Source organism: Lytechinus variegatus, chromosome 4, assembly GCF_018143015.1.
Source record: "Lytechinus variegatus isolate NC3 chromosome 4, Lvar_3.0, whole genome shotgun sequence".
In the NCBI taxonomy this organism is placed as follows: Eukaryota; Metazoa; Echinodermata; class Echinoidea; order Temnopleuroida; family Toxopneustidae; genus Lytechinus; species Lytechinus variegatus.
Window position 1 is genome coordinate 63560571 of NC_054743.1, and position 25664 is coordinate 63586234.

Here is a 25664-nt window from a genome sequence, read left to right on the forward strand (position 1 = left end):
ACCCCAATTTATGACTTCTACCAGACTCATAGCCCGTCAAGGCATTATCATCCGTGACCTAATGCTGTATAAACCTGCCTTAAGAACTATCTTCGATCCCTGCCTTCAACCAAACCCTACACCCGGACTGACACAATCCTCTGTGACTTGATGCAGTGTGTCCAAAAAACATAAATGTCTCCCATCCTCCTAATGTACCACCAAAAGTGACATGATCACCTGTGACCTAGAGAAAGCCTCTGAAATATCTCCTGTCCCAAACTTCTAACAGACTCTTCATCCACCAAGATATTATTATCTGTGACCTAATGCTATACAACCCTGCCTCAAGAACTATCTCCCATCCCCAACTCCAACCAAACCCTTTCCCCAGAGTGACACAGTCATCTGAAAACTAAAGCAGTGCATCCAAAAATCAAGAATTATCTCCCATCCTCTAATTATACCACCAAAAGTGATGCGATTCATCTGTGACCCAACGGCAGCATCTTGAACTATCTCCCATTATGGATTTCAACCAGACCCTCCGCCCATCAAGACATCATCTGTGACCTGAGGCTATCAAGAACTATCTCGACCTATGTCCCGTCCCTGACTTCTATCAGACCCTCTGCCCACAGTGACATGATCATCTGTGACCTGACGCCATCTTCCAAACTGATGTCTTTGACGTTCCTCCAGGATCGTGGAGATTCTTTAAGAGTTCTGACAGCTGGCTCACATTCTGTTGGTAGTTGGATCCCCAGAGCCTATCAAGATAATAAAGTAATGATAGTGTAAATAAGACTCTAGAGAGCATTGAGTCACACTTTAGAGAGAGCTAGGAAAGTCTTCCAGGGCCCTGACTAACAGACCGACGACTAATACTCTCTTTGCCATTAGATTGATTGCCAGAGTAAACAAAATTCCTGGGCCCCGTCTTACAAAGTGTTACGATTGATCCGATCATCGTAACTCTATGGAATTTCATCAGTGCCATAATTTTTTTTTCAACGAAACACTTGCACAATGTCCTCTGTATGCAAAGAGAAGCGCAGTGACTTTTCAAGAAAACAATGAATACATGAATATACATCACAGCTGGAAAATAATATGAATAAACATGCGTGATAGATGTTGACGATGCTGGCCGTTCATAGTTACGATTGATCAGATCAATCGTAACTCTTTGTAAGGCAGGGCCCAGGAATATTGATTGGATATTAAAAAATCAGCATATAGCTGCCCTACTTTACATGACCTACCGATGGTTAGTGAGTGAGCTGACTCAGTCAAGCAACACAGCTGAAGATGCGTGATCACTGGAAAGGTCGCCACTGTTGTGTCTTGAAAGGCTAATTTTCAATTTGTCAATTACAAACTCCTCTATCATTTGGTCTACCATCAGTTCGACCAATATCCACATGATCTAATTGCTTTTTTGTCCACTCACCATTTCATCTACTTACCAGTTGGTCCAATAGCCATTTAGTTCTTTCACCATTTGTTTTAATTGGACTAAGTGTCAATTGGGCAAAATGAGTAAAAATAAAATGGAAATTGGACCATCTGGTTACGAGACAAAATGGTCATGGACGAACTGGTGATTACACAAAGCGACGATTGCACCAAATGGTTGTAAGACAAATGTTGATGGACGGAATGGCATTACACTACAAGAAGGTAGACCATGTGATGAATGGACATGTTGGCAATACATGAATTTACCTCTTTAAAGAGTTACAAGGTTTGGAATTCATTAAATTCAAGCATGAACTTCATTTGTTTTCCTGCACTTTGTTGTCATATATCAAAGATTCTCTAGCCATGTACTTTTGATAATCTAATGTCTCAAATCAGTTATCAACGTCTGGCAAACATTTGATAAGTGTAAAAAGTAAGCCTGAGTCGAATCGATTTTAAAATCGGTGTTCGATCGATGTCATTGAACACCGGTGCAGATTTTGCAAAATCGGTGCATCGAAAAAAAAAAAAAATACGTCGGCCGGCCGATTCGTTTGGTTTACACAATCAATCATCAAAATATCAGTAATGTCCAACTTTACTACTACTTACTTGATTTCTATTGCCCCAAAATGAAACCGATAGAGTAATTATGATGCTATTCACCATTAATTTGAAGTTTATTTCGATCATAGTTCGAGTCTTACTCGTCTGCTCGTGCCGAGATAATTTATGCACGATGAATTCATGAATGGAAGTCATGGCCATCGATCGTGCATGCGCAGTACTGTTCTAATCAAACCAGAAAATGGCCGGAAATTGACGCGATCAACGTAAAATAAATCTTGCTTTCATGAACAATATTAATATCATGACCATAGAACATTATTTAATCGTAATATTTAACAATAATTTGCATATGATAATCATTAATATGAATTTAGAGCTTGATGTGAAACGTTTGTATTTCGTTTCAATTTTCAATGGCGGACATCTCATGACGATCGACTTGACTTCGAGCTAGTGCACTTGTCTAAAAAAATAATCATCACATCAGGATTGATTCTCGAACATTGTCTACATGCAAAAACTCTGTTCAAGTTCGTAATATCACCATATAATAATATTTTACATGGCAAAACAGAGAAAATTGCGTTTGATTTTTTTCCCATCAATTTGAAGCTAGTTTGTGCCCAACTTTGGGCTCTGATTTCATGAATGGGAAAATATGTCATACGTCATCAAACACGCATGCGCATTGTGCTTATTTTCTCGGAGCTTGGAGGAGACGTCCAGAGATGGAATAACAATAGAAATAATCCGGCCAGTATTAATTCTTCCATATGAACATAACATACTTTGCTGACATCGTCAATATTCTTAGTATGACCATAAAATCTTGTTAAATCGTAATAATTTAGATGAATTTAGGGCTCGATTTGAAACATTCGTATTTATTTTGATCGCATGCTCAATCGCGTCTAAAAAACTGGATTGTCATTGTCAGGATTAATTCTCGAACATCGTCATAACTCATATTCCACAATCTTTCCTCACAATCGTTATATCAGCAATGAATAGCAATTCAAATGACCATCCTGAGAAAATTACGTATTTATTCCCATAAATTTATTTGGAGCTCATTTTGGATCCAACTACACAATCTCAGGCAAGTTACAGCGCTCTCCGTTGATTGCACTTGTTCGCTGGCGCTGACGTCAAGCACGCCTGTCGTTTCGGCAGAGTGAGTGTACGGAGCTGCGGACGGGGCTGGTGAATGGACTGCGAATGCTAGTTGACCGAAAATCATTCGGATCGACTCTGCGTGATTCATGTCTTTATTATTGTTTCATTTTAAACTTATATGTTGTCATCTGCAAATATCATTGTTGAAGATATTTTGGGAAGAATTCTGCTTTGGTCCCCGGCCTTTTTTTGTGTGTTTTGTGATCATGGAAAATACAAACGAACTTTGCTGTCATCTGCTTGTGCAACGCTCACCCGGCCAACGCCAGCGCATACCGTCAGTGCGTAGTGCATAATGCAAAGCGCATCGCATCGACGCAAAAACAAGACTAAATTTTCCCCGCCTTCAATATTCGATGCATCGATGTTCGATCGAATTAGAGCTGTCGAACACCGGTTTTCAAAATAATCGATATGACTCAGGCTTAGTAAAAAGTAGTTTATGGTTGCCCATTATGAATGGTGGCGCATTATGATATAACCTTGTTCTCACTTATATCTCCATGTGTGGCAAAATAAGGGTGGCAATGTTTGGCTTATTTTCTCTTTTTCTTTGGGGCAAATGCTTGATTTTTTTACACTGACAGTTTCCATTACACCTATTATTCACACAACTTGACTCTTATTTAAATTTGATTCTTTAAATTATTTTTTTCTTAATTAAAAATAGAGATCAAAAAATGAAAGTTTTCTTGCCATATTACTTTCCACCAATAGAGGGCGTACCAAAAAATATGCCAAAAATTCAAGTTTTTGAGCACTCTGGTGAATACAAAAATTATTCCCAAGTTACTAATGAAAAATAAATTGCAACTGTATGGAAATTAGTAATTTTGGTCACAAAAGTGATATTTTAATGATTTTTTAAAGTGTGTGCTCTGTACAACATTGGCATACCATAGTCCTACCTGTAGATTCCCCACAGGCAGGGTGGTAGCAGTGAACAAGTGCCACCACGTGCCTGTTGGGAGTATAACAGACTAACAAGAAAATTTCTGCTGAACTTTATTCAGGCAAGATAAAAATAAATCTCACCTCTTTAGGTTCACTGGACATCATGTGCTCTTGACGAGAATTCTGAAGAGAATGATAGACAAACAGTTGAAATGCTTTCTCATCATCATCTTCCTTTTCATCGTCTTCCTCCTCTTCATCATCCTCCTCTTCGCCTTGCCTTCTTACGATGAAAGTGTGATCTGGGAGGCGTAGACGAACCTGGTGGTCTGATGAAGGCATGGGACCTAATGGAGAATAAAAATTTGTTAAATTTGGTCCAATAATGTTTATTTTTTGAAGGTGTGAATGTTGGCAAATACAGCTGTTTTATGCCTATATCTTCTGGACACCTACACAAAATGAATGAAGGGGCACAGGTACTTCAAATCAAGGGTCAGTTACAGATAATGTTGTGACAAACGCAACTTCCAACTCAAGCATGCCTTTTTAAGGCAATAGTCAATCTGGTTTGGTATTTTCAATTCATTTGAGCATTTTTCAAAGGTCATAATCCGCTTCATATGGCAGGATGTAGAGGAGAGAATTCACTTCCCCCTTCCCATCCCCTACGTTTTATGCACATTCGAACACTCTCAGGATATACTTATCAAACTAAACATTAAACTCAATTATAATTCAAAGGAAGGCAGAGGGACGCAGTAGAGAGCTAAGAATGAGAGACTGGAGAAATAACCCTTGGTGAAGCAAGTTGAATTACCTTAAAGGGGAATGAAACCTATGGAACAAATATGCTTGTGTCGAAACAGAAAAATCAAAGAATAAGAACAAAGAAAGTTAGAGAAAAATCAGACAAATAATGAGAAAGTTATGAGCATTTGAATATTTCAATCACTAATGCTATGGAGATTCTCCAATTGGCAATGCGACAAGGATGTGTGATGTCACATAAGAAAAACTTTCCCTTTGATGGACTATAAAATACCCTCAAAATGTCTCTTTTTGCTTTTTCTTAAGGTGATTCAAACACTTTATCTATGATGTATCCTTTAAAAATCTGTATTACATGCCCTCCTCTAGAAAGAATACATGATCTACTGATAGATGTGATATAAGAGGCAATTTAAGTGAAATATATACTAAAGTAATGGGCAGAGTTGTTCACAAGTGACATCACACATCTTTGTCGCATTGCCAATATGAGGATCTACATAGCATTAGTGATCGCAATAATCAAATGCTCATAACTTTCTCATTGTTTGTCCGATTTTTCTCAAACTTTCGTTGTTCTTATTCTTTGATTTTTCTGTTTCGACACAAGCCTATTTGTTCCATAGGTTTTATTCTCCTTTAAAATACCTCACCTTTAGGACCGAAGTCTTGGTCATCATTGTTGAATGGTGGCAGACGGTTGGCTATGAAGTCACAGAGCATCTCATCGGCAGCTTCCTGACCATGTGATCCTATATGGCTGCTCAGCTGTGATATCAAACTTGTTATTTTTTTGCCGGTCTCGCTGCTGCTTGCCTGAAAAACAAAACAAAAACAATATATCTTGAGATATAACTTACAAGCATGAATGAACCTTTTCTCTCCTATCCTTTAACCATATATCAGAATAAAATGAGATTGAAATAATGAGAAGATTACATGTAAATCATGGAATAAACTGGGAATCCAAAATCCATTTCATAGTATAAATATGAATTACATTCAGAATCTTAATTAAGTCATAGTAATTGTACAAGCTACAATTTTTAACCAGTTTGGCTATAATTTCTAACTATTTTTATAGGCTTGCAATTATTCACAATCTTGATATCGCAAGTTTATAAGGTATACAACACAGAATGCTCAATCGGCAGACCAAAGAACTAGGAGGAAGGAATGGGTGGCATCTTTGTCAGCATCTGTCTTGGTGCCTCCTGCGTTATCTACACAAATCGCTCTACAGACTGCCACACTAGAGTGGGACACTAAAGCCACTCTAGAAAATGTAACACCTCGCGCATCGTATTCCGAGACGAACGGATGCCTGCTGAGTTATCCAGAAACTCAAATAAGATCCTTTGATATTTATACTATTAGAAAATGTTCAAAATACTGTTTCTTACAACATTGAGTCATAAGACCAGGTGTGAGGTGTCAATGCCCTCAGCACATCAGGTGATTATTCTTCTTCTAATCTTGATAGTTTATATGCTAAATATTATATACTTTCAACTCGATGTGTAAAAGATTAATTATCATTTTCATCATCTCAAAAGAAATTATATCAGCATTAGGTAGAATGCACTATGAACATGCAAGAATATAGGTTTACATGATCTCAATGGATCTAGGCACATCAAGCTTATTTGAAAAAGATTTCACAATTCACAATAATTTACCTGCCGACTATGATCTGAGAAAAACCTCAAAGGAAGACCATGACGATAGGAGACATTCTCTAAAATGGCTGTCTGAATCATGGACGGGAGGGCAATACTGAGAAAATCACCCCAAGAACTGCACGGAAATAAGAGAACAGAATTGCTTTTCAGCATTTTCCAAACTTTTTTTATCTCAAACAATGTGTGATGTAAATGATTTTCACACAAACAAATTATCATCACAATATTCTTTTTTAATTGAAATAAATAAAAGGAAAATAAATACGTCTAAACAGACAAACTTGTTTTAACAGTCTTTTCTAGAAACACTGATTTTTCCATCATATCCACCACATTCTCTCAGCAAGTGAAATAATCAAATACAAAAAATAATCCAAATGAAAAAGAAAGTTTAATGATTTAATGGAAATAAATTAAAAATTTAATTTCCCCTGAAACTTGTAGATATTCACAAACACACAAGTTTAATAAAAATATTTACTCTAATCACTGTCAAACATGTGTAAATTGTGGATAACTTTTTGCACCTAATGACGACTACTTTTTAACATTTCGCTTGCAAAACCATCCTTGTCTGATATGCATATTCCTAGATTTTAAGAAATAATAAGACTTGTGTGCATAAGTTGTTAAGTGATAGAGGAAATTCAATAACTTACGATCTTTGGTATGTGCTAATAGTCAGATGCGTGGAGTGGGTACAAGTACTAGGTGTATCAGCCTGGTGAACCGTTCCTCGTGGGAAATACATAAGATCGCCTGCCTAAAGATAAGAGAAAGAAAGGATCACCGGACTACTATGCAATTCAATCATGTCCCTCAATCAATCTACAATTCACATTCCACGTATGATAAATGTTGCTACTGTCTGATTGGTCACAAACTCATTCTTAAACTGTCAGGGAAGAAAAAAGATAGTTGTCTTCACCATTCAATAAGGAAAGACCACAGTAATTATTAGAAACTTACAAAGTAAGGAAAATTGAGATATTTTTGACTTTCCATAATTTTAGCACGAAGTTAAATCATGGTATAAGTTAAACCTCACTTCAGAATACGGGCAACTGTGCACAAAATGAAAGCCTATCATAGGTATAAGTGTGTTGAACCATGTATTAAACATCTCAGGCAAAAGTTTGACTGTCTTATCCGTCAGGGTACTTGAAAAGGCGTAAAGTATTCAATTCAATTCACTTACTTCCACTTCAAGATAAAAAATTTCATACATATCTAAACAAGGTAATAGAAATATCTTTGGTGGGAAGACCATAAGAAGCACATAAATGGCTTGTTGGAAATGATCCTCACAAAAAAAAAATACTACTGAGCCGCAAACCTGAAGTATTATGTCATGTGTCGGCTCTCCGATCTCTGATTGGTCGAGATCTCTGCTATAATCTCGGGGAAGAAGGGTTGGGGGTTTGTAGAGACGCCAGTGTTTCTCTCCTTCAAGCTGAAGCACAAACACCTGCGAAACGGAAGGAAGGAATATCGTTGCAAGATCTTGAAATAAACATCCAAGTTTATCAAAATTGGAAATGCTGTTGTGTAGAAGCTGAAAAAATGAGTTTTCAAGTTCTTTTCAATGTTAAATAGCAAAATATAAAACAAAATCAAGAGTGAACTTAGAGGTCAATTGTAAAGAATTGTTCTTCAGAAGATGCTCTACCATTCAAAATATGACAATTTTTTTTTAAATAGCTGAAGAAAAGATATGGCCATACATTAGAGCATAGTCCCATGAATGCAGTTTTGTGTGTAGTTCACATAACTCACAACAATACAATTGGTTTCTGATCATTTGGGCATATCCTTTTGTTAGGTACTCTATAATCAACATTATCAAATAACTTCAAGCTTGTTTTATAAAGAGCATATGACTATGGAATCTTTTCCACTGTAAGAAATACCACAGAAACCTCAATTTTGCTAAGCTGCCGAACCCCGTCAGCATGATAGTTACCATCATGGTAAAGTTACATAACTAGCAAGAAGTATGAACCTCATAAGTAATGAACCAAATATACACGTAGAATAAAAACTTCATACCTCTACATCATCGTAATGAGGCGCCAGTCCTTGAGATAGCTTGGGTGTCATGTAGACATTGGATCCTACCAAACAACCAAAGAATGATTCTAGCTTCTCTAGTAGACTCCATATACTCTCCTGGATCAACAGGGTACAGAGGGGGGGGGGGAGGGGAAGCACAACAACAAAAGATTACACCAAAAATCATTTTTCAGTACAGATGCTGAAGATGAGGATAGTGTTGGTTAGGGTGATAGTGGGAGTGGTGGTGGTGGTGGTGATGCAGATGCTGATGATGTCTAGTCAATGGGTAGAGTGGGGGTTTTGGATTCCGCTGACCCAGGTTTAATTCCCACTTGGTGCACTTGTGCCCTTTGGAAAGGCATTAATCCTCACTACCAAGTCCCTCAGAGAGGACCTCAAGCCATTGGTCCTCTGATTGCTTGGTTACAACCATTCATGCTTTCTTAGCGATGGGGTAAAAAAAAAATCTCCACCAATAATGGTAATGATGATGATGGTATCAGGATTTTAAAGATGATCATGACCATGGATGATGGTAGTTGTTATGACAAAAAAATGATATACATGGTGCATATTGCAGTGCAAAGCACCAACATGATTAGCAACATGAAATGCGACGCAATATCAGAGAAATAAACAATGCCTAACATGATTAGCAACATGAAATGCGACGCAATATCAGAGATATAAACAATGCCTACCTGAAAGCGCTGTGGTTGGTGAAACTGTATCGTAGCTTTGTCTCTATCCAAAAGTTCCTTGAGTTTATTCGGTTTGACCGTTCCTTTCCCGTTGAGCGATTCCCTCTCACCATCCTTGTACCGACAGACATTGCAGTCCTTGACAAAGGAGACCTTCTTCTCCGCAACGAGTCCCTCCAAGATCTTCCTTGTAAAGAGCGACTGGAAGAACTCCTGGTGCCCTTTTCTGTTTGGTATGACGATGGGTTGCTTTTCCCAGTACTCTTCCAGAAACGTTTCAACCTGGTGGGTGTTCCACAAAGATTTAGGTATGACTTACGGTGTGTTGGACGAAAATATTTGCAATCAATTGTAAATATTCTTTTGCAATTTTACGATTGACCACTTTTGACTGAAGCAAATGGGATTACACTACATGAATTCAAGGAGCAGATTAGCAATCAATCACAAATTTGCAATGAATTGCAAGACATACGTTTGATTTAGGGACCAAAAAAGACTTGCAGTCGATAATAAGTTTCTTGCAACATCACATTTAAATGCCAACCAAACAATCATGCAGCGCACAGTCTTGTTAATATGCAGAAGCGAACTCAATTCAATATATTCAACCATAAAAATATGTATATACAAATCATACAGTGTACATAATTATGCAATAAATAATAGAAATTTCATCTTATTGTAAATTAAATCAATTTGTTTACTTTTTAATTATTTTAAATTTCATTGCCTCTTTGCTCAAGGAAAGCCATTGGCAGAATTACACCAATGATTGGGGGCGCAAGTCAAAATTGTACACAGGAGGTACCTGTGGGACAGTTCTAAAATACCAGAGGCATAGCAAGGGGCATTTGGACCATTTTAAAGTGAGTGAGAGTGTGTAATTACTCTCATGCCAGAGACGAATAATGTGTATTAGATGTATATGAAAGTAATGCAGATCCATATATGATAGGCCACCCTATTCTCAAAACCATGACTGGTCAAGAGAACTGGTCATCAGTACTAGTCATTAGCAAATTAACTTATTACCTAACACAAATGACTGGTCACATGACAAATTTCAGCCAATCACTTGATACGAATCCATTTCACAGTTTTATAATATAAATGTGTTCTTACCTTGATTGGATGAATGAGATGTGCAAACACATCTAAAGGCAAAGCTGAGCTGGGCATACCGTTATCCTTATTGGCATCACCACTTGCGTCACTGTTCTTGGTCACTCCTCGAGCTTTCTTAGAAGAGTCCTTCGCAGCAGCATTGGACGGCGGGTCAGGTAGCTGCTTTGATTTTCGCTTCGGCATGACAACAAATTCTCGAGATTCAGTTCAGGTTCTGGTAATTCTGAAATAAGGACCAAAAAAGGAGGAAAAAGGTAGAATTATGAAAAAATTAACATCATGCTTCTTTGATTGCTCTCTTTTTATTCATATCAACTTATTGTTGAGGTGGACTTGACCTCCTTTGAATATACTGCTGTAGAAAATGAGATCTGTGGACCATTGTGGCCCAGCGGTTTAGTCTTCCGACTTTGAAACAGATGGTCTTGGGTTCAAATCGCAGCCATGGCGCGATTTTCTTCAGCAAGAAATTTACCCACATTATGCTGCCCTCAACCCAGGTGAGGGGAATGGGTACCTGGTAGTTCAGGCATGCAAAGGTTTAGTCATTCTTTCATATATAAAATAATGAGCTTTCGTTTTGCATGACAGATGCTTCCACGTCGATGAACTTGACGATCGAAATTGACAAATGAACCATCTGACGGCACATGTACCAATTTCGTAGGTCTTAGACTGTTGGGGGGGGGGGGGCAAATCACTAATATTATGACAAACTTTTGAAACATTCATACTTTTCATTACCTCAATGAAAGTGCATCATCATATTACCTCAATGAAAGTTCATCATCACATTTCCCACGAAACTGTCATCAAATGCTATACATTTAATATGCATAATCATATATTCTTTTGTACTTCTGTTTCAACGGCAAATATGTCCATTGCCAGCCAGACAGGAATCATATGTCTACAATCAGTTCTTTATCAAATCAGAGGCACTTATTTGCAGGATAGACACAATGTGACACCTGCCCAGCAGAGAAGTGTAACTGTCAACCATCGGAGAAGCATCCATCGTCCAAAACGAAAGCTTCATGGTGACTGGAACTGGAAGACTCACCTACCGCACCTGCAAGGAGGATGTTCCAAGACCATTCATTATCCAGATGCAGTCTTCAATTGCGAAGAGTCATGGCAAGTTGATAATACCCAGTTTTATTGTAGCTGTTCCATGTCCCTCTTTTAACATCCCCCTTCCTCTTTAATCTCTACCACATGTTACCCCCTATTTATTCCGTTAAACCCTCCTCTACCTCCCTCCATACCCCTCCTACCATCATATCCTCCTTCTATACCCTCCTCTTCCCCTTCCCTGTCCCTACAGGCTCCCCCTACCAAGACCAACCTTCCCTAACAAGCATGCCTTCCATATTCCCCTTTCCTCTTCCCCTCCCCTTCTCTATCTCCATCTCTATATTCCCCATTCCAATCCATCTACCACCCCCCAGCTTTGCCAAACCCTACCCCATCCCATCAGCTCTTCCTCTGCACTTCTTCATTTCACGTCCATCTAACTAGACCATCCCCCCCCCCTCCACCAAACTGTAATGATAAAAAGAATATGAAATAAAACAAAATGAACTAAATGAATATCAAATGAAAAAAAAATAAAGTGAGAATATTAATAAAAAGACATATTTCCCGCAAATGTAAATGCTGAGAAGAGCCCTCAGCCCGCCCGGGGCCATACAGCTGGATCACAATGTCAGAAGTCATCTTCAGAACATCTTCCATATCAAGTTTTATTTGTTTATCCAGCACCTGAGCAATCACTCCAATGTAAGCTGGGGACTTTGAATTGACAGTAAGGTCAAAGGGAAGGGTGCGTTGGATTCCAGCAAGACACGTGAAAAGGGGACACATTTCAACGCTTCTTGCTGAGACAAATTAGGACATTCGGGAGAGCTGCTAAATCCAAAATAACACTCTGCGTAAATCTCTTTCCAAAGAACCACCTCTTCACTAGTGAGGTCACAAAGGTGGAGGTGGATTCGTTGGTGATGGCTCACTTTGAACTCTAACATAATTTTCATGCACTCCTTTGAAGGTCTCTCTGCTGCAAAGTTGGTTCCATCAGCATGTACCGGTAAGCAAAGGATTAATAGCCTTCCTGTGACTCCCATGGCAAGGATGTGGCCTAGGAGTACCTTCTGGCTTTCCCATTGTTCTTGAGGGCAGGAGTAATCCAAGCCAACTTCTCTCACAGCACTGACAAGTGGGTTACAGAGGAGTGTGTGAAGTTGGTCTATCTCTGTCTCACTTATACGGAAAGCATGACATGGATGTATTCCAACTGCTATCCTGAAAGAGGAGTTTCCGGAAAGCGTACCTGAAGGAAATTAGTAAGATCGCAATAGATGATTACACCGCCACAAGATGAACAGGAAATTTGGGATTCCGACCTACCAGTGCCCCTATGCCATCCTCCCCTCGCTTTCCTGTCAATTGCTCTAAATGATTGAGATGAAAATGACTATTGAAAGCTTGGAAGGAGCCACATGATGCTTGACCAGGGGGCCCCCGATGAATGGCCACTCTGGAAGGAAGTTGATGTTTTGGTGGAAATTGGACCCTTGGGAGATTGGTGACGAGGTGTGACAAACTGACAAGCTTCCCTGTTCTCATTCTGTTCAGTTTCCATCAGTGAATGCCACTCCTGGCTCTCAACATCATGATCAGGAAGAGCGTTCCTCAGTAACGCCAAAGCCCTCCACTGAAGCAATGAGGCAGGATGGTTGGCGGGACCCATTTTTTTCCCATGCTCTGTTGGCCATTTCATTAACCATACAAAGTGCTTCATTTCAAAGATGACATGTTTAGGAAGGTTCCATTCATAAGTGGCTTCTCTAGCCTGGTAATTAACCCAGACCACAAGACAGGACAGGTCTACAATACCTAATATATGTCTAGAGAAGAAACCAAGATATTTTGCCTGGCTGTGAGCTCTTTTCAGAGAATATTTCTGCCTCAGGCTTTTTGTAAGTGCCTGAACAGATATTGAAACCTTTCTTCATGTTTCTTTTTATAATAGAAATATTTACATCACGCCCCCATATCGTGATCGGACGTTAGAACATCGGGGGAAAATGATCATCCTCTGAAACCATTAGTTTAACAAAACCTGAATACAGTCATTTTGGAAGTAAAACAAAAACCAAGAGAAAAATACATGAAGACCCCTGCCTTGATCCACCAATATAGTGATATTTTTGAAGTGCAGGTATCTCTAAATGCAGAAACTCTTGTTAATGCCGCCAGGGGCCATACAAGCAAATTGCATTGTCAGTAGTGCTCCTGAGAACAGATTCAAGGTTGCGGTGTTGATATTCTGCGAGCACCTGAGCAATTTCTCCAATGTAAGCAGGGGAATTTGACTTGGCAGCTAAGTCAATTGGAAGGAAAGGAGCATTAGACTCAAGTAGAAGACGATTATGTGGAACAAGTTTCAAAGCTTCTTGTTGGGACAACCCAAAATGTTCTGATGAGCTGCTAAATCCAAAATAACACTCTGGGTAACTTTGCTTCCAAAGAGCCACCTCTTCACTGTTGAGGTCACAAAGGTGAAGGTGGATTCGCTGGTGACGGCTCACTTTACACTCTGACATGATCTTCATGCACTCCTTGGACGGCCTCTCTGCTGCAGGGTTGATTTCGTCAGCACGCAAGCGTAGGATCAGCACCCTTCCTGCAACCCCCATCTCAAGAATGATACGTAGCAACACCTTTTGGCAATTCCATTGGACTCTGGGGCAAGAGAAATCCAATCCAACTTCACTCACAGCACACACCTGTAGGTCACAGAGGTGATTGCGTAGTTGGCTCATGTCTGTTTCACTTACACAAAAAGCATGGCATGGGTGAATCCCAACTGCTATCCTGAAAGATGATTTTGTTGGAAAGTGTATTTGATTGAAGTAAGCGGGGTCACTGTAGTTGAGAACTCCACCACAAAGCTCAATATTGACCCTGGGTCTCCGGCCTGTGACTGCTGCTATGGCATCATGTCCCTGCTTTCCTGTTTCTTGCTCTAAATGGTCCAAATGAAAATGACTATCATATGCCTTCAGTGGGACACTAATATCTGCATTAGAAGTATCTCTTGAACTATTTTGAGTTATATCCACAGTAGAGGGCATCGTCTTAGAAGAGAGGAGTGGCTCCTGCACAACGTCTCTTATGTTATTCCTCACAAAACATGATTCCCCTGCTTTGATCTCAACCTGGATTGGTGCAAGCTGACCAGTCTTAAAGGAGCCTGATGCTTTTTCAGGAAACGGACCCTTGGCAACTTGGGACAAACCTGACATCCCAGTTCCAGAAGAGGTTGACAATTTGGACGCTGCAGCCAATGATATCTGTAAGGAGTCTGGTATCTCAGAAAGGGATGGAGCATTGGAAGTAGGCACAGTGGTTCGCTGTAACAAAACTGGATGTACCTGTATGGAACCTGATCCCATTGTGGAATTTGGAGCCATGGAAGGTGAGGTTGTGTATGGTAAGGATTCTGATGGCTCAGCAGATTTTGGTGCTTTCAAAGTTGGGGCTTGGGGACTTTGTAAGGATCCCGGTGCCCCAGAAAGGCTTGGAACCACAGAACCCCGAGTTGGGGAAGTTTGGAATAAACTTTTCGAACCATAAAGCTTTGGGACCTTTGATGAAGGTGGGGCGAAGTCTAATGTGCTAGTTGGTACTGGAATCTCTGCTCCTTGGGAAGGAAGTATCTGTAAGGAACCGGATGCCGCTACAGGAGTTGGAATCTTGTCAACTTGGGAAGGGCGCATTGGTAAAGAACCTGATGCCACAACAGGGGGTGGAATTGTGGCTAGTTGAGAAAGGGGTATCGGAACAGAACCTGATAATGCAACAGAAGTTGGAGTGGCCATTTGGACAGGAGGTATCAGTGAGGAACTTGATGGCCAATTGGGCATTGGAATCGTGGCTCCTAGGGCAGGGCCCATCTCGAATTTACCTGATGACACAGCTAGGGTTGGAATTGTGGCTCCTAGGGCAGGGCGCATCTGAAAGTTACCTGATGGCACAGCTAGGGTTGGAATTGTGGATACTTGTACAGGAGGAATCGGGAAAGAACCTGATGACCTAGCAGGCACTGGAATTGTGGTTCCTTGGGCAAAGTGTATATGTGAGGAACCTGATGGCCTGGCGGATGATATATTTCTGGCTACTTCGGTAGGTTGTATCTGTGAGTTACACGATGGCACAGCAGGCCTTGGAAACATGGAAATTTGCGTAGAGCGCATCTGTAAGGAGCCTGCAGCAACAGAGGTTAGCAAATTAGCAACTAGGGCAGGGAGGACCTGCAAGGGACCAGGTGGCCTAGCCGGGGATGGAATCATGGCAGGTTGAGATGGCTGTATATGTAAGGAACCTGATGGTGCAGTAGTGGTTGAATCCTTTGTAGTAGTGGTTAAATCCTTTGTAGTGGTGGTTAAATACTCGACAGTTGCAGCTGCACAAATGTCTCTTACTTGGGAACTTGCTGTATTTGCACGAGTTTGCATGTTCAAAGCAGTCATCTCTGGCTGTGTGGAACCAGCTGAATTATTCTTCACCTGGTTTGTTTCAATTCCTAAACTTGATATCAACTCAAATCCTTTCAAAGTATTTTCAGGAAGACCGTTCCTTAGCAATGCCAAAGCCCTCCAGTGAAGCAATGAGGCAGGATGGTTGGCAGGACCAACTTTAATTGTATCAGTTATTGGCCATTCCATATGTCGGGCCAGGTTCTCCATTTCAAAACGAAGATCTTCTGGCAGGTTCCACTGATAGTCAGCTCCTTCAGCCTTGGCATTTAACCAGGACACCAGCTCAGGCAGATTGTCTCTTTGAAGGATATGCTTTGCAAAATAATGAAGGCATCTTGCCTGAGAATAAGCTCGGATGGAAGTATATGTCTCACTTGAAGGACGCAGACAGACAGGCATGTGGTCATATATGTGTTTCCTAACAGACCCTGTAAATCGAGCATTACACCCTGTTATTGGGCAGTTTCTTTTTTTAGCCTTACGCTTTTTAGTAGAAGTTGGTGCGTCCAGAGGCGTGGCATCTTTGCACTCCTTGACATTAACAGTGCTATCAGGGGAGGGTGTCAGGGGAGGGGCTGAACCTGGAAGCACTTTAGTCTCCTTACTCTCTTCCCCCTTGCTGCTTGTTGGCGGCCTCCGTTGCTCAGGTCTTATTCTAGATGCTTTTTTCCTGAACTCCGCATTAGTGGAGAGGAGGTCAGCAGAGCGACGATGTTGTCGACTTAACACAGGATCCCACATGACTTTACCCGGGTCGAAGAAGAGTAAGTCTGGGAAGTGTTCCTTGGGAAGCACATTCTTTGAAGGATTCGGGTGTGGATACCTTGAAATGAGCAGATTGTGAGCCATATGGTCGACTAAATGCTCCTGCAGGCATTCAATCCATAGTTCATCATGGGCTGCAATGGCTAACTTGTACTGCCCATCGATAAAAGACAGCACCTCCTCGACTGGAAGGGACTTGGCCAACAACACACCAGGGTATATCAAATTGCCTTTCTCAGCTGAACGTTCGATAAGCTTTGCAAATGGACCATCCATCTTGGTTTCAGGGATGTGATAACCTGTAGCTGGAAGAAACAAGATAAAAACAAAAAAATCTGATAATGAGAAAGACAATACCACACCACATTTTAAGCATCAACAATTAGTTTAGCACCACTCTCTTATCCTGCAACTCCTGCACTATAAAATCCCATTAAAAATCATGTCAATATACATTGACATGTCAAACAGTGTCGATATCAAGAATAAAAAAATATCAATACTTACATATACACATTCAGGACAAAGCTTAACTCAGTCACCCCATACTATAAAAAATACACTCATCCAATACAAAACAAGTTTTCAAGCGCATTCACCTCAGCACACAGATATCCCCACAGGCTTACATCAGGCAAAAAAGATCATCAACATCAGGCTGGAAAAAAAATTCCCTCCCAATTTACAAAGGATCAGTATTTTGGGATGCGTTATTCGATAACAGCACCCCAAAATTACAATCTCAAAAACACTAATGTACATACCTGCATAATAGTCTGCATGTAAGCCGGCACACTCGATGCCAATATGAGTATTACCAATGCCAGTGATCATTGTACTATTCGTGTTATAAGCAATGGTACGTAAGTGTACATGCTCAGAACACACACTTATATGGAGTTTGAAATCAAAATTAAAGTTACACAGAAAAGAGCTGCTGCTCATGCTATACATGTACAGTATGCCTGAAAATCGAATACAAGGAACGGCACAGCACAATATCAAGCACCATTGGTAACGGGTTATGCAAGCACCGTGCATGCTAGCCATACGAAAGCGCTGTCGCGAACGCACAGCGTCTGGTCCAGCCAAGTGCATTCATGATTGCACCGTTGGCAGCGCGCTATCTGCTGGTATCGGGAGGGGGGCGAGTAAACATTGATGTGTCGCTACTTCTAAAAATCACATCTAATACAAAATCAGTCGTATTAATACCCTTAAATTCAGCAGAGAATCTGCTAAACGAGCTGCAGAACCCTATTGTGCAAAGGATAATATGCATGAAAACAGCTATACTGACCATGAGATGGAATTTGGATGTCTCTCGGATATAAACACAAGCAAAGGCACCAATCTGATATGTGATTGTATTATTTTTGTAATTTTCTGATTAAGTGACTGGTACGAAGCCTAGGTTTACCACAAATCTAATCATTTCTTGCACTCTTTCTTAAGTACTAGCCTCCATTTCACTTTCCCCTTCCTTCTTGATTGGCCCTTGACCATTGCGAGATGAAAAATTAGGGCATGTCTTTATTGGGAGCTTTTTTGGGAATAAGTTTTCACAGCATCAACATATCAACTTGGTAAAGAAGAGGGTTCCCAGCTTTTCAAGAAAACAAAATTCCCTGATTTTTCCCTGATGAAGTTTTAAAAATCCCTGATAATTATTTAAGCCCATTCCCAGTTTCGCATGTTTTCTGAGTTGTTGCAGTGAAATATATGTATTTCAGTATAAAAAACAATAATGTAAATCTAATTTTTTTACAACCATAACCAGTCATTCAATGGATGTTGTTTTGATTAGCAACAAAATATAGCAGAGTCTGACTGACTAAGTGTTTTTCACTTTTGGGCTGATCAAAATTCCCTGATTTTTCCCTCATTTGAGGTATTTTCCCCTGAATTAAGGTATTTTTAAATCAAATTCCCTGAATTTTTCCTGACGGGAAAAAAGTAGAATAATTTTCTGATTCCCTGATGGACTGGGAAGTTGGGAACCCTGGAAAAAGACTTTACATTGTCACTCCGCGCCATCATACACTCATATCATCAAAGTTATCAATGCACAGATGATATCCCTGAAGGCTTAAATCAAGTAAAAAAAATAATAATTCGTACTGGGCCAGAGCAAATGCTCCTCTGATAAACCATGTTTTGTGGGTATCAAACTTACCTCTTTCAAGTACAACAAAATGTGCCTGGCCCAATCAAAAAAACATGTAAGCCAAGCAACACACTCCAAGTAAACTTAAGCTGACCATTCACCAACTGTCCCAGGTCCAATGATCATTTTATCAAGAGGGTCCACAAAACATAGGGTCCATGAGGCTCACTTTCTCATATATGTAGATTGAAGACTTCTGGCTTGGCTTATTCTTCAATGAAAAATTGAAATTTATCCTAGACTATTGACAAAATTGAGGATTTTAATTAATTATGAGGAAAAATAAGAGAAAAATTGGCTCCATGGACCCTCAGCCTTATGGGAAGCCCTCATTATTATCATGTAATAAGCACTGGACATACAAGCTATAGACGCACACTCTTCAAATCGAGAAAATTGCTTTAGCTTTATAACAGTAAGTTCAACGTAACTTCTGCCGTTAGTCCACACACTGATCTCGATAGTCATCAAGGGCACCACATACATGCTTGCCCGTTTTGAGGGCAAGTAAAAATGATGTGCAGGTAAGCACTTCTCAAAATCCCTTGCCCCATCGGGCAAGTGGTTAAAAAAATATCAACAAAATCAAACAAATGATCACACAAACAAAACATAATATTCACTCACGGATACACTTTGAAGATAACAATCTTGCAACACAATACTGCAACGTATTGATCTGAAGATTGATAACAATGCAGCACCCATTTTCATTTTTCAGCATGGATTATGTTTTTACCCCTTTAGAGCATACAGAGTAAAATACTCAACATTTTGGTTTAGATGTAATTATTAAATTGAAAACCGGCCAAGATTCTGCCAAAGTCAGATCTACACCTGTAGTACTTTTTTTAGATTAAAAATTTGCTGCTTTTCTGTCTATACAACCACCAGTTATTAAAACTTTTTGGAACATGCAAAATAATTTGTAATATTTACGCCGCCATCTTGGCCTTTGTCATGGAAAGCAGTTGCACAATCGTTGGGCCTACCAATAATAAAGCCAGACTTTTGAAACGAGGAGTTAAAATTGTCCAGGCTTGGTGATCGGCCCGTTGCATATTCCACGAATACTTTCCCTAACAAAATCTGCAACGTAAAGTTTTGTTACCGCCTGCGATTTATCTACTAGTTCCGAAAATGACTTCAGAGCTAACATTAGATTCTACACTACGAAAAGTCATGTCAATAATCATTATTTATTAATCATTATTCACTAATCATAATTTCTTTTTCTGGCAAAAGGAAAGAAAATCTTGCAGAGTTTAACTTTGGTATTTATGCATTATAAAAAGGAAAAAATAATATAAGTTCATGAGCTTATTATTTTCCTACGGGACTTCAAAGTTGCCTTATTTGCATGATATGAAATGTTGCGCAATCAAAAGAATTGTGCCTCTCTTAGCCCTCATTAATTAAAAAAATGTGTTAAAATCATCTTTACTCTGTCGATATCACATCAAACTTTCAGGATATGAAAACTAATTGGGTACCAAAGTAGGACAATATCTTTTAATTGAAAAATCTATTTGGAGTCAGTAGTGCCCTCATTTGACAAGAATGGTGCATAAACTTCCAATAAAAAAATCTTGAAGACATGAATCTCCTCAAAAAATTGAAAAAAATTTAGTTTAAGCTGTGCACTTTATTCAAAATCCATGCCATTTGCATCAAATTCGACAAAATTGTAGATGAATGCATTGCATAGGCATAGGGAAGTTAAAAATAGGGAGTCCATGCACTACTTATTAAATTATCAGTGTCTAGATTGTTGAAAGTTGGCTTGTAAATCGCCTAAAAAGTGCCGAAAACATGCATAAGTCTAATAATACCGTCTAAAATGCGAATGGTTCCGTCGTTCTGCTCCCAAACACGGACAAGTGGAGCATCTCGCCTGCATTAATTATGCGATTCAATATAGAAGCAGTGCTGACTTTGAAAAATACTATAAAATAACTATTCACAAAAAACACCATTCATATGATACAAATTTACTATATTCATTGACCCTATATGACATTTGACCTTGATCATGTGACCTAAGACTTGTCAGTGATACTTGATTACCCCTACATTTCATAAACTACATTTCATTAACTATATCCATAAACTTTGAAAGTTATGACAGCAATTTAACAAATGCCCCCAACATTTAAATTTTCATTGACCCTAAATGACCTTTGACCTTGGTCATGTGACCTGAAACTCGCAAAGGATGTTCAATGATACTTTATTACTGTTGCGGTATGTCAAAGTGTTATGAACTAGACCAATACACTTTCAGAGTTATGATGGTAATTCAACAAATACCTCCAACATGGCCAAAGTTCAATGACCTTAAATGATCTTTGATCTTGGTCATGTGACATGAAACTCACACAGAAAGTTCAGTGATACTTTATTACTCTTATGTCCAAGTTATATGAATCAGATCTATAAACTTTCAAAGTTATAATGGTAATTCAACAAATACCCCCAACTTAAGCAAAAGTTCATTGACCTTAAATGACCTTAAACCTTGGTCATGTGACCTGAAACTCGCACAGGATGTTCAGTGATACTTGATTACTCTTATGTCCAAGTTATATGAATCAGATCCATAAACTTTGAAAGTTATAATGGTAATTCAACAAAGACCCCCAACTTAAGCAAAAGTTCATTGACCTTAAATGACTTTAGACCTTGGTCATGTGACCTGAAACTCACACAGGATTTTTCAGTGATACTTGGTTACTCTTATGTCCGAGTTAAATGAATGAGATCCATAAACTTTCAAAGTTATGATGGTATAGCTATCAACAAATGCCCCCAACTTGGCCACAGTTCATAGACTTTGAATGACCTTTGACCTTAGTCAGGTGACATGAAACTTAGGCAGGATGTTCAGTAATATTTGTTTACCCTTTATGGCCAAGTTTCATGAACTGAGTCCATATACTTTGTAAGTTATTCTGTCATTTCCAAAAGTTAATCTTCAGTTAAGATTTGATGTTGATGCCGCCGCCGTCAGAAAAGTGGTGTGCCTACAGTCTCACTCTGCTATGCAGGTGAGACAAAAATCAATGTCATTTTCATCCTACTCTGTAGATTTGTAGCGGAATTTATTCTTAAGACGTTGAAACATTAAAAATATTGGGTTCAAGTACTAGTTTGTAAAACTCTCAGTGTCTGAAGTATTGCGAGTTGGCTTGAAACAGCCCAACATGCGCCAAAAGCGTGCAAAAGTCTGATAATACCAGTGTCTAAAATACCGATGGTTCCGTAGTTCTGCTCCCAAGCATTCAATATCCACATCATTTTCATCTACTACACAGCTGGCAGCCATCTGTTTCGAGGGGTTTTTTTACATTTTTTTTTTAAATTCTCCTCCCAAGTGGAGCCAACATAGTTTAGCGGAACAACCAATAACAGAGACCAAAGCTTTTTGGTCTAAAATTTAAAAGACTATGATTTTCATCATACTCTCTAGATTTGTAGAATGGAGGAATAGAGTTCTATATTCATTCAGAATTTTCATTAACGAAATGACCAAAGACACTTGAGGCGCTGGTCAGAAAATTGGAATCGTCCCAGTTTACACGGACTGTCTCAGTTAAGGATTTCTTCACACAAGAAATCTAGAAATGTTCATTCACCTGTACCTGTCAAGTACCAACACCAATCGAGTGTGCTAGTCAATGTAAACATATTATCAGGTTTCATAACAAGATTATTGGAAGACAGTAAGTGATGAAAAATAGACAGTGAACTGGGTGGAATTGAGGTCACTGAATCTATTTTTAGCACTCTCAATTCCTGTAATTGCTGTCTTTGTCCCGTAGGGGACAAAAACGTCCTCATAAACAAGGACAGTCTCAATTTATCAAGACATGAATCATGTCATGATTTGTCTTGGTTTATGAGGATATCCTTGTCATTCTTTTTTTCTGGGATTGTAGGACAATCCCAATTTTTGGTCCAGCGCCACTACTGAAAGACAAAACTCAAATGCTCAAGTATACAGAATTTAAAAAATTCTATACAAATAATATGCAGTCGCCAGTCGAGTACGTTAGTGGAAATGCAGAGCAAGCTTGGTTTCTTTAGATAAGTGCCGCACTGTGCACGAGCCGCTTGCGGCGAGTGCCCAGTGTGCACCATCTGAAGAAACCAAGCTTTCTCTGCATTTCCACTAACGCCTTAACGGCAACGCACGACAGAGCAAGTGCATTTAATTTAAAATAGCAACACAGAAGAGAGTGAGAAACAAATCCTTAAGAACTTATTTAAAAAATCTTAATAAAATTTACAGTAGTTTTGTTGGACTTCTCCCGGGATTTCTACAGTACCGGTTTGCTTGAGCGTGCAATATCAAATTTTCGCTGCGCACATTTCGCACTGCCGTGCACCAAAAAAGTTGGATGCCATGTCATGTGAAGCATATTGGCCAATCGCGATGCTCTACTACTAGTAGGGTGTCTGGAGAAATAAATTATTTTTTGTGACAAAGTGAAAAAATTGTGCAAAACAGAAATTTCATTTTCCCATAGAAAATGCATGGGGAAATGGCAATCTCAACACACACAAAAATAAGGGTTTGCAATTTATCTCTAAATCCTTATTTAAAATGATCATATAAACTTGTCCTTTCTGTCAAGAGAAGCCCCTGAATTTTCTCTTTCCATACATGCCAAACACAAGTTAATAATCAATTCAGATCACATTTTAGTAGTAGTAGGCCTAGCCTGAACTTCCTGAAAAAAAATGGGCCATATTTTCCCCTAAATCAGCCTGTTTTATGGCTTATGCTGACACTTTTTAGTGTGGCTTCAGACACCCTACTACTAGGCCTATTTTATAATAATAAATAAATTTCAACAGCTTGTCTGTCAATGCGAAGAGTCTTATTACGGGCGCTACAGCCCAGACGAAATGAAGCCTGAAGCCGAGTGAAGGAGCAGTGTTCCACAACGAGACTCTGCGCTGCTCTGGTAACCGGTACCCGACTGAGCCAGCAGCTGCGGCCGGGGTGAGAGCGGGCCCGGACGGAGCGGGGTCTCGCGATCGCGGGGCCATGCTCTTCTGTAACTTGTTCATCGCGCATCGGACGATGGCGAAATAAAAAGGAAAGTAAATATATACCCACTACCTAGTGTACCTTATGAAAACACTCAATTTTGCTTGGAGCAGGAGGGATTCAACGGCAACATTTCATTTGAAGCACAATATTGCAGAGATCTGTAGCTTTATCATCCTTCTCGAGGCGAAAGAACCTAGGCCTAATCACACGAAAATCCGCACATGGATTACCGGTACGGTACCGTTTATGGAAGGCCATCTATGCCCCCAATAACTTTGTGTGAGATGGGAGAGAATCCTACATGGGCCATTATCTCAGCCAGCTCAAACCCGGCGCCTAGGCCTAGCTGGCTCAAACCTGCAACAATTTTTGTGTTTTACATTAAGAGAAATCAGTCCAAAAAGATATGAAAATGCGTATAATATCGGATTTGATCATTAATAGGCCGAGACTGATGAGAGATCTAATGCATAGGGACTGCATGGGTAGGCCTAGATAGAGGGCCCTGATGCTTGATATTAATACTGGATGAATATTCATTGCCATATAATACTCCTCCAGTAGGTTTACAGACTTTCAGGGCTGCTATAACTCTCCGGCAATTCTTACTCATTGAGAGTGACATATTGGTCCTTTCTAAGCTAGTACTCTGTTTCAACTGCATGCATTTTTATTTATATCACCCATTTTGACCCCTAAATGATATCACTGGCCTCCTGAGTGGGAGCTATAATGTTGGCAGCCCTGTAAAAAGCCCAAATTTATTAAGTAGACAATCAGCTTTTCGTTCTTGACTCGGTGATCACAATCGACAACTATAGGTGAAATATAAAGGAAAAGAACATGCCATAATAACGTGCTTGATCTGAGAAACTATATAGAAGACCTTGTGGCTTGACTTATCAATAAAAATGACCACGCATATTCTTCAACTATTAATAAGTCATCATAATCTCAAAATAAAATTCCAAGAAAATAATTATTTTCCGGCCATTTTTTCTTTAGTTCGTTTGATTGTTATATTCTACTTTTCCACGGTACGGGGCTTCCATAACTTTCGAGCAATAAAATATGACATCAATGGCCTGCCATACGTCCTATTTTTCCGCACTACTTCTAGCGACCATTTAAAGGTTATGAAGTTATCAGATTAAAAAAAATGTATACATTTGTAGTACGGTTTCTGCAAAAGTTTCTGCAAAAGCCTCTGATAACCAATCCCCAACCCCCCACAAAGTATAAGTCTCCCATAAAACAAACACCCATAAATTCTCAACCAGAAGGAAATTTAAAAATATTTTTACATGAGCGTGTAGGTAATTTTATAAGCTACCCTCTGAGGGCCTCTGAGTGAATGTTATAGACGTATTTTATGTCATGCTCTAGTGATTTTATCGGGAGGAATTCCATCATGAAAAATGTTCAGAAGCTTGTAAAAGGTACTTTCTAAAAGACAAAATATTTTTTTTTGTTGCTAATTTTCATGGTTAAATACACTGGAATCCACGGGGGGGGGGCACAGCCAGCTCGTGCCCCCCCCCCCCTTGAGAGGCACAATTAAAATATGTATGTTGAATGCCGTTAAAACACAACTGCGCCCCCCCCCCTTGAAAATGAGGACCTTCTTTTTCCCAAGCGCAAAGCCAGGGGGCGGTCGCCCCCCCAAAAAGAAAAAAAAAGAAGGGAAAAGAGAGAGGAGAAAAGGAA

At 39.5% G+C, this 25664-nt stretch overlaps 2 protein-coding genes across 3 annotated transcripts; both read right to left on the reverse strand.

Annotated features, from left to right (window-relative positions):
• On the reverse strand, positions 1-24205 carry LOC121414498 (ribosomal oxygenase 2-like). 2 transcript variants are annotated; one of them, XM_041607697.1, is made up of 10 exons: positions 24036-24205; positions 10418-10643; positions 9293-9574; positions 8586-8705; positions 7873-8004; positions 7196-7299; positions 6534-6651; positions 5508-5670; positions 4225-4430; positions 1-749 (listed from the first exon to the last, which is right to left on the reverse strand). In XM_041607697.1, the coding sequence occupies exons 2-10, from the start codon at positions 10601-10603 to the stop codon at positions 579-581; spliced, it is 1482 nt and encodes a 493-aa protein (XP_041463631.1). In that variant the 5' UTR covers positions 10604-10643; positions 24036-24205; the 3' UTR covers positions 1-578. The 2 variants fall into 2 exon arrangements, with proteins under 2 accessions (XP_041463631.1, XP_041463630.1); XM_041607696.1 differs by lacking the exon at positions 24036-24205 and adding an exon at positions 11484-11671.
• On the reverse strand, positions 13669-24064 carry LOC121413154 (mucin-17-like). Its single transcript, XM_041605916.1, has 2 exons — positions 24027-24064; positions 13669-17036 (listed from the first exon to the last, which is right to left on the reverse strand). The coding sequence occupies exon 2, from the start codon at positions 17005-17007 to the stop codon at positions 13669-13671; it is 3339 nt and encodes a 1112-aa protein (XP_041461850.1). The 5' UTR covers positions 17008-17036; positions 24027-24064.
• Positions 24206-25664: the final 1459 nt, after the last annotated feature.

Coding starts and splice junctions, on each gene's coding strand:
- LOC121414498 (XM_041607697.1), bottom strand. CDS start 10,603: ATGCCGAAGCGAAAATCAAAGCAGCTACCTGACCCGCCGTCCAATGCT. Junction 8,005..8,585: donor CTCATTACGATGATGTAGAG/GTATGAAGTTTT, acceptor TCCGTTTCGCAG/GTGTTTGTGCTTCAGCTTGA. Junction 5,671..6,533: donor TCTCAGATCATAGTCGGCAG/GTAAATTATTGT, acceptor TTTGTTTTTCAG/GCAAGCAGCAGCGAGACCGG.
- LOC121413154 (XM_041605916.1), bottom strand. CDS start 17,007: ATGGATGGTCCATTTGCAAAGCTTATCGAACGTTCAGCTGAGAAAGGC.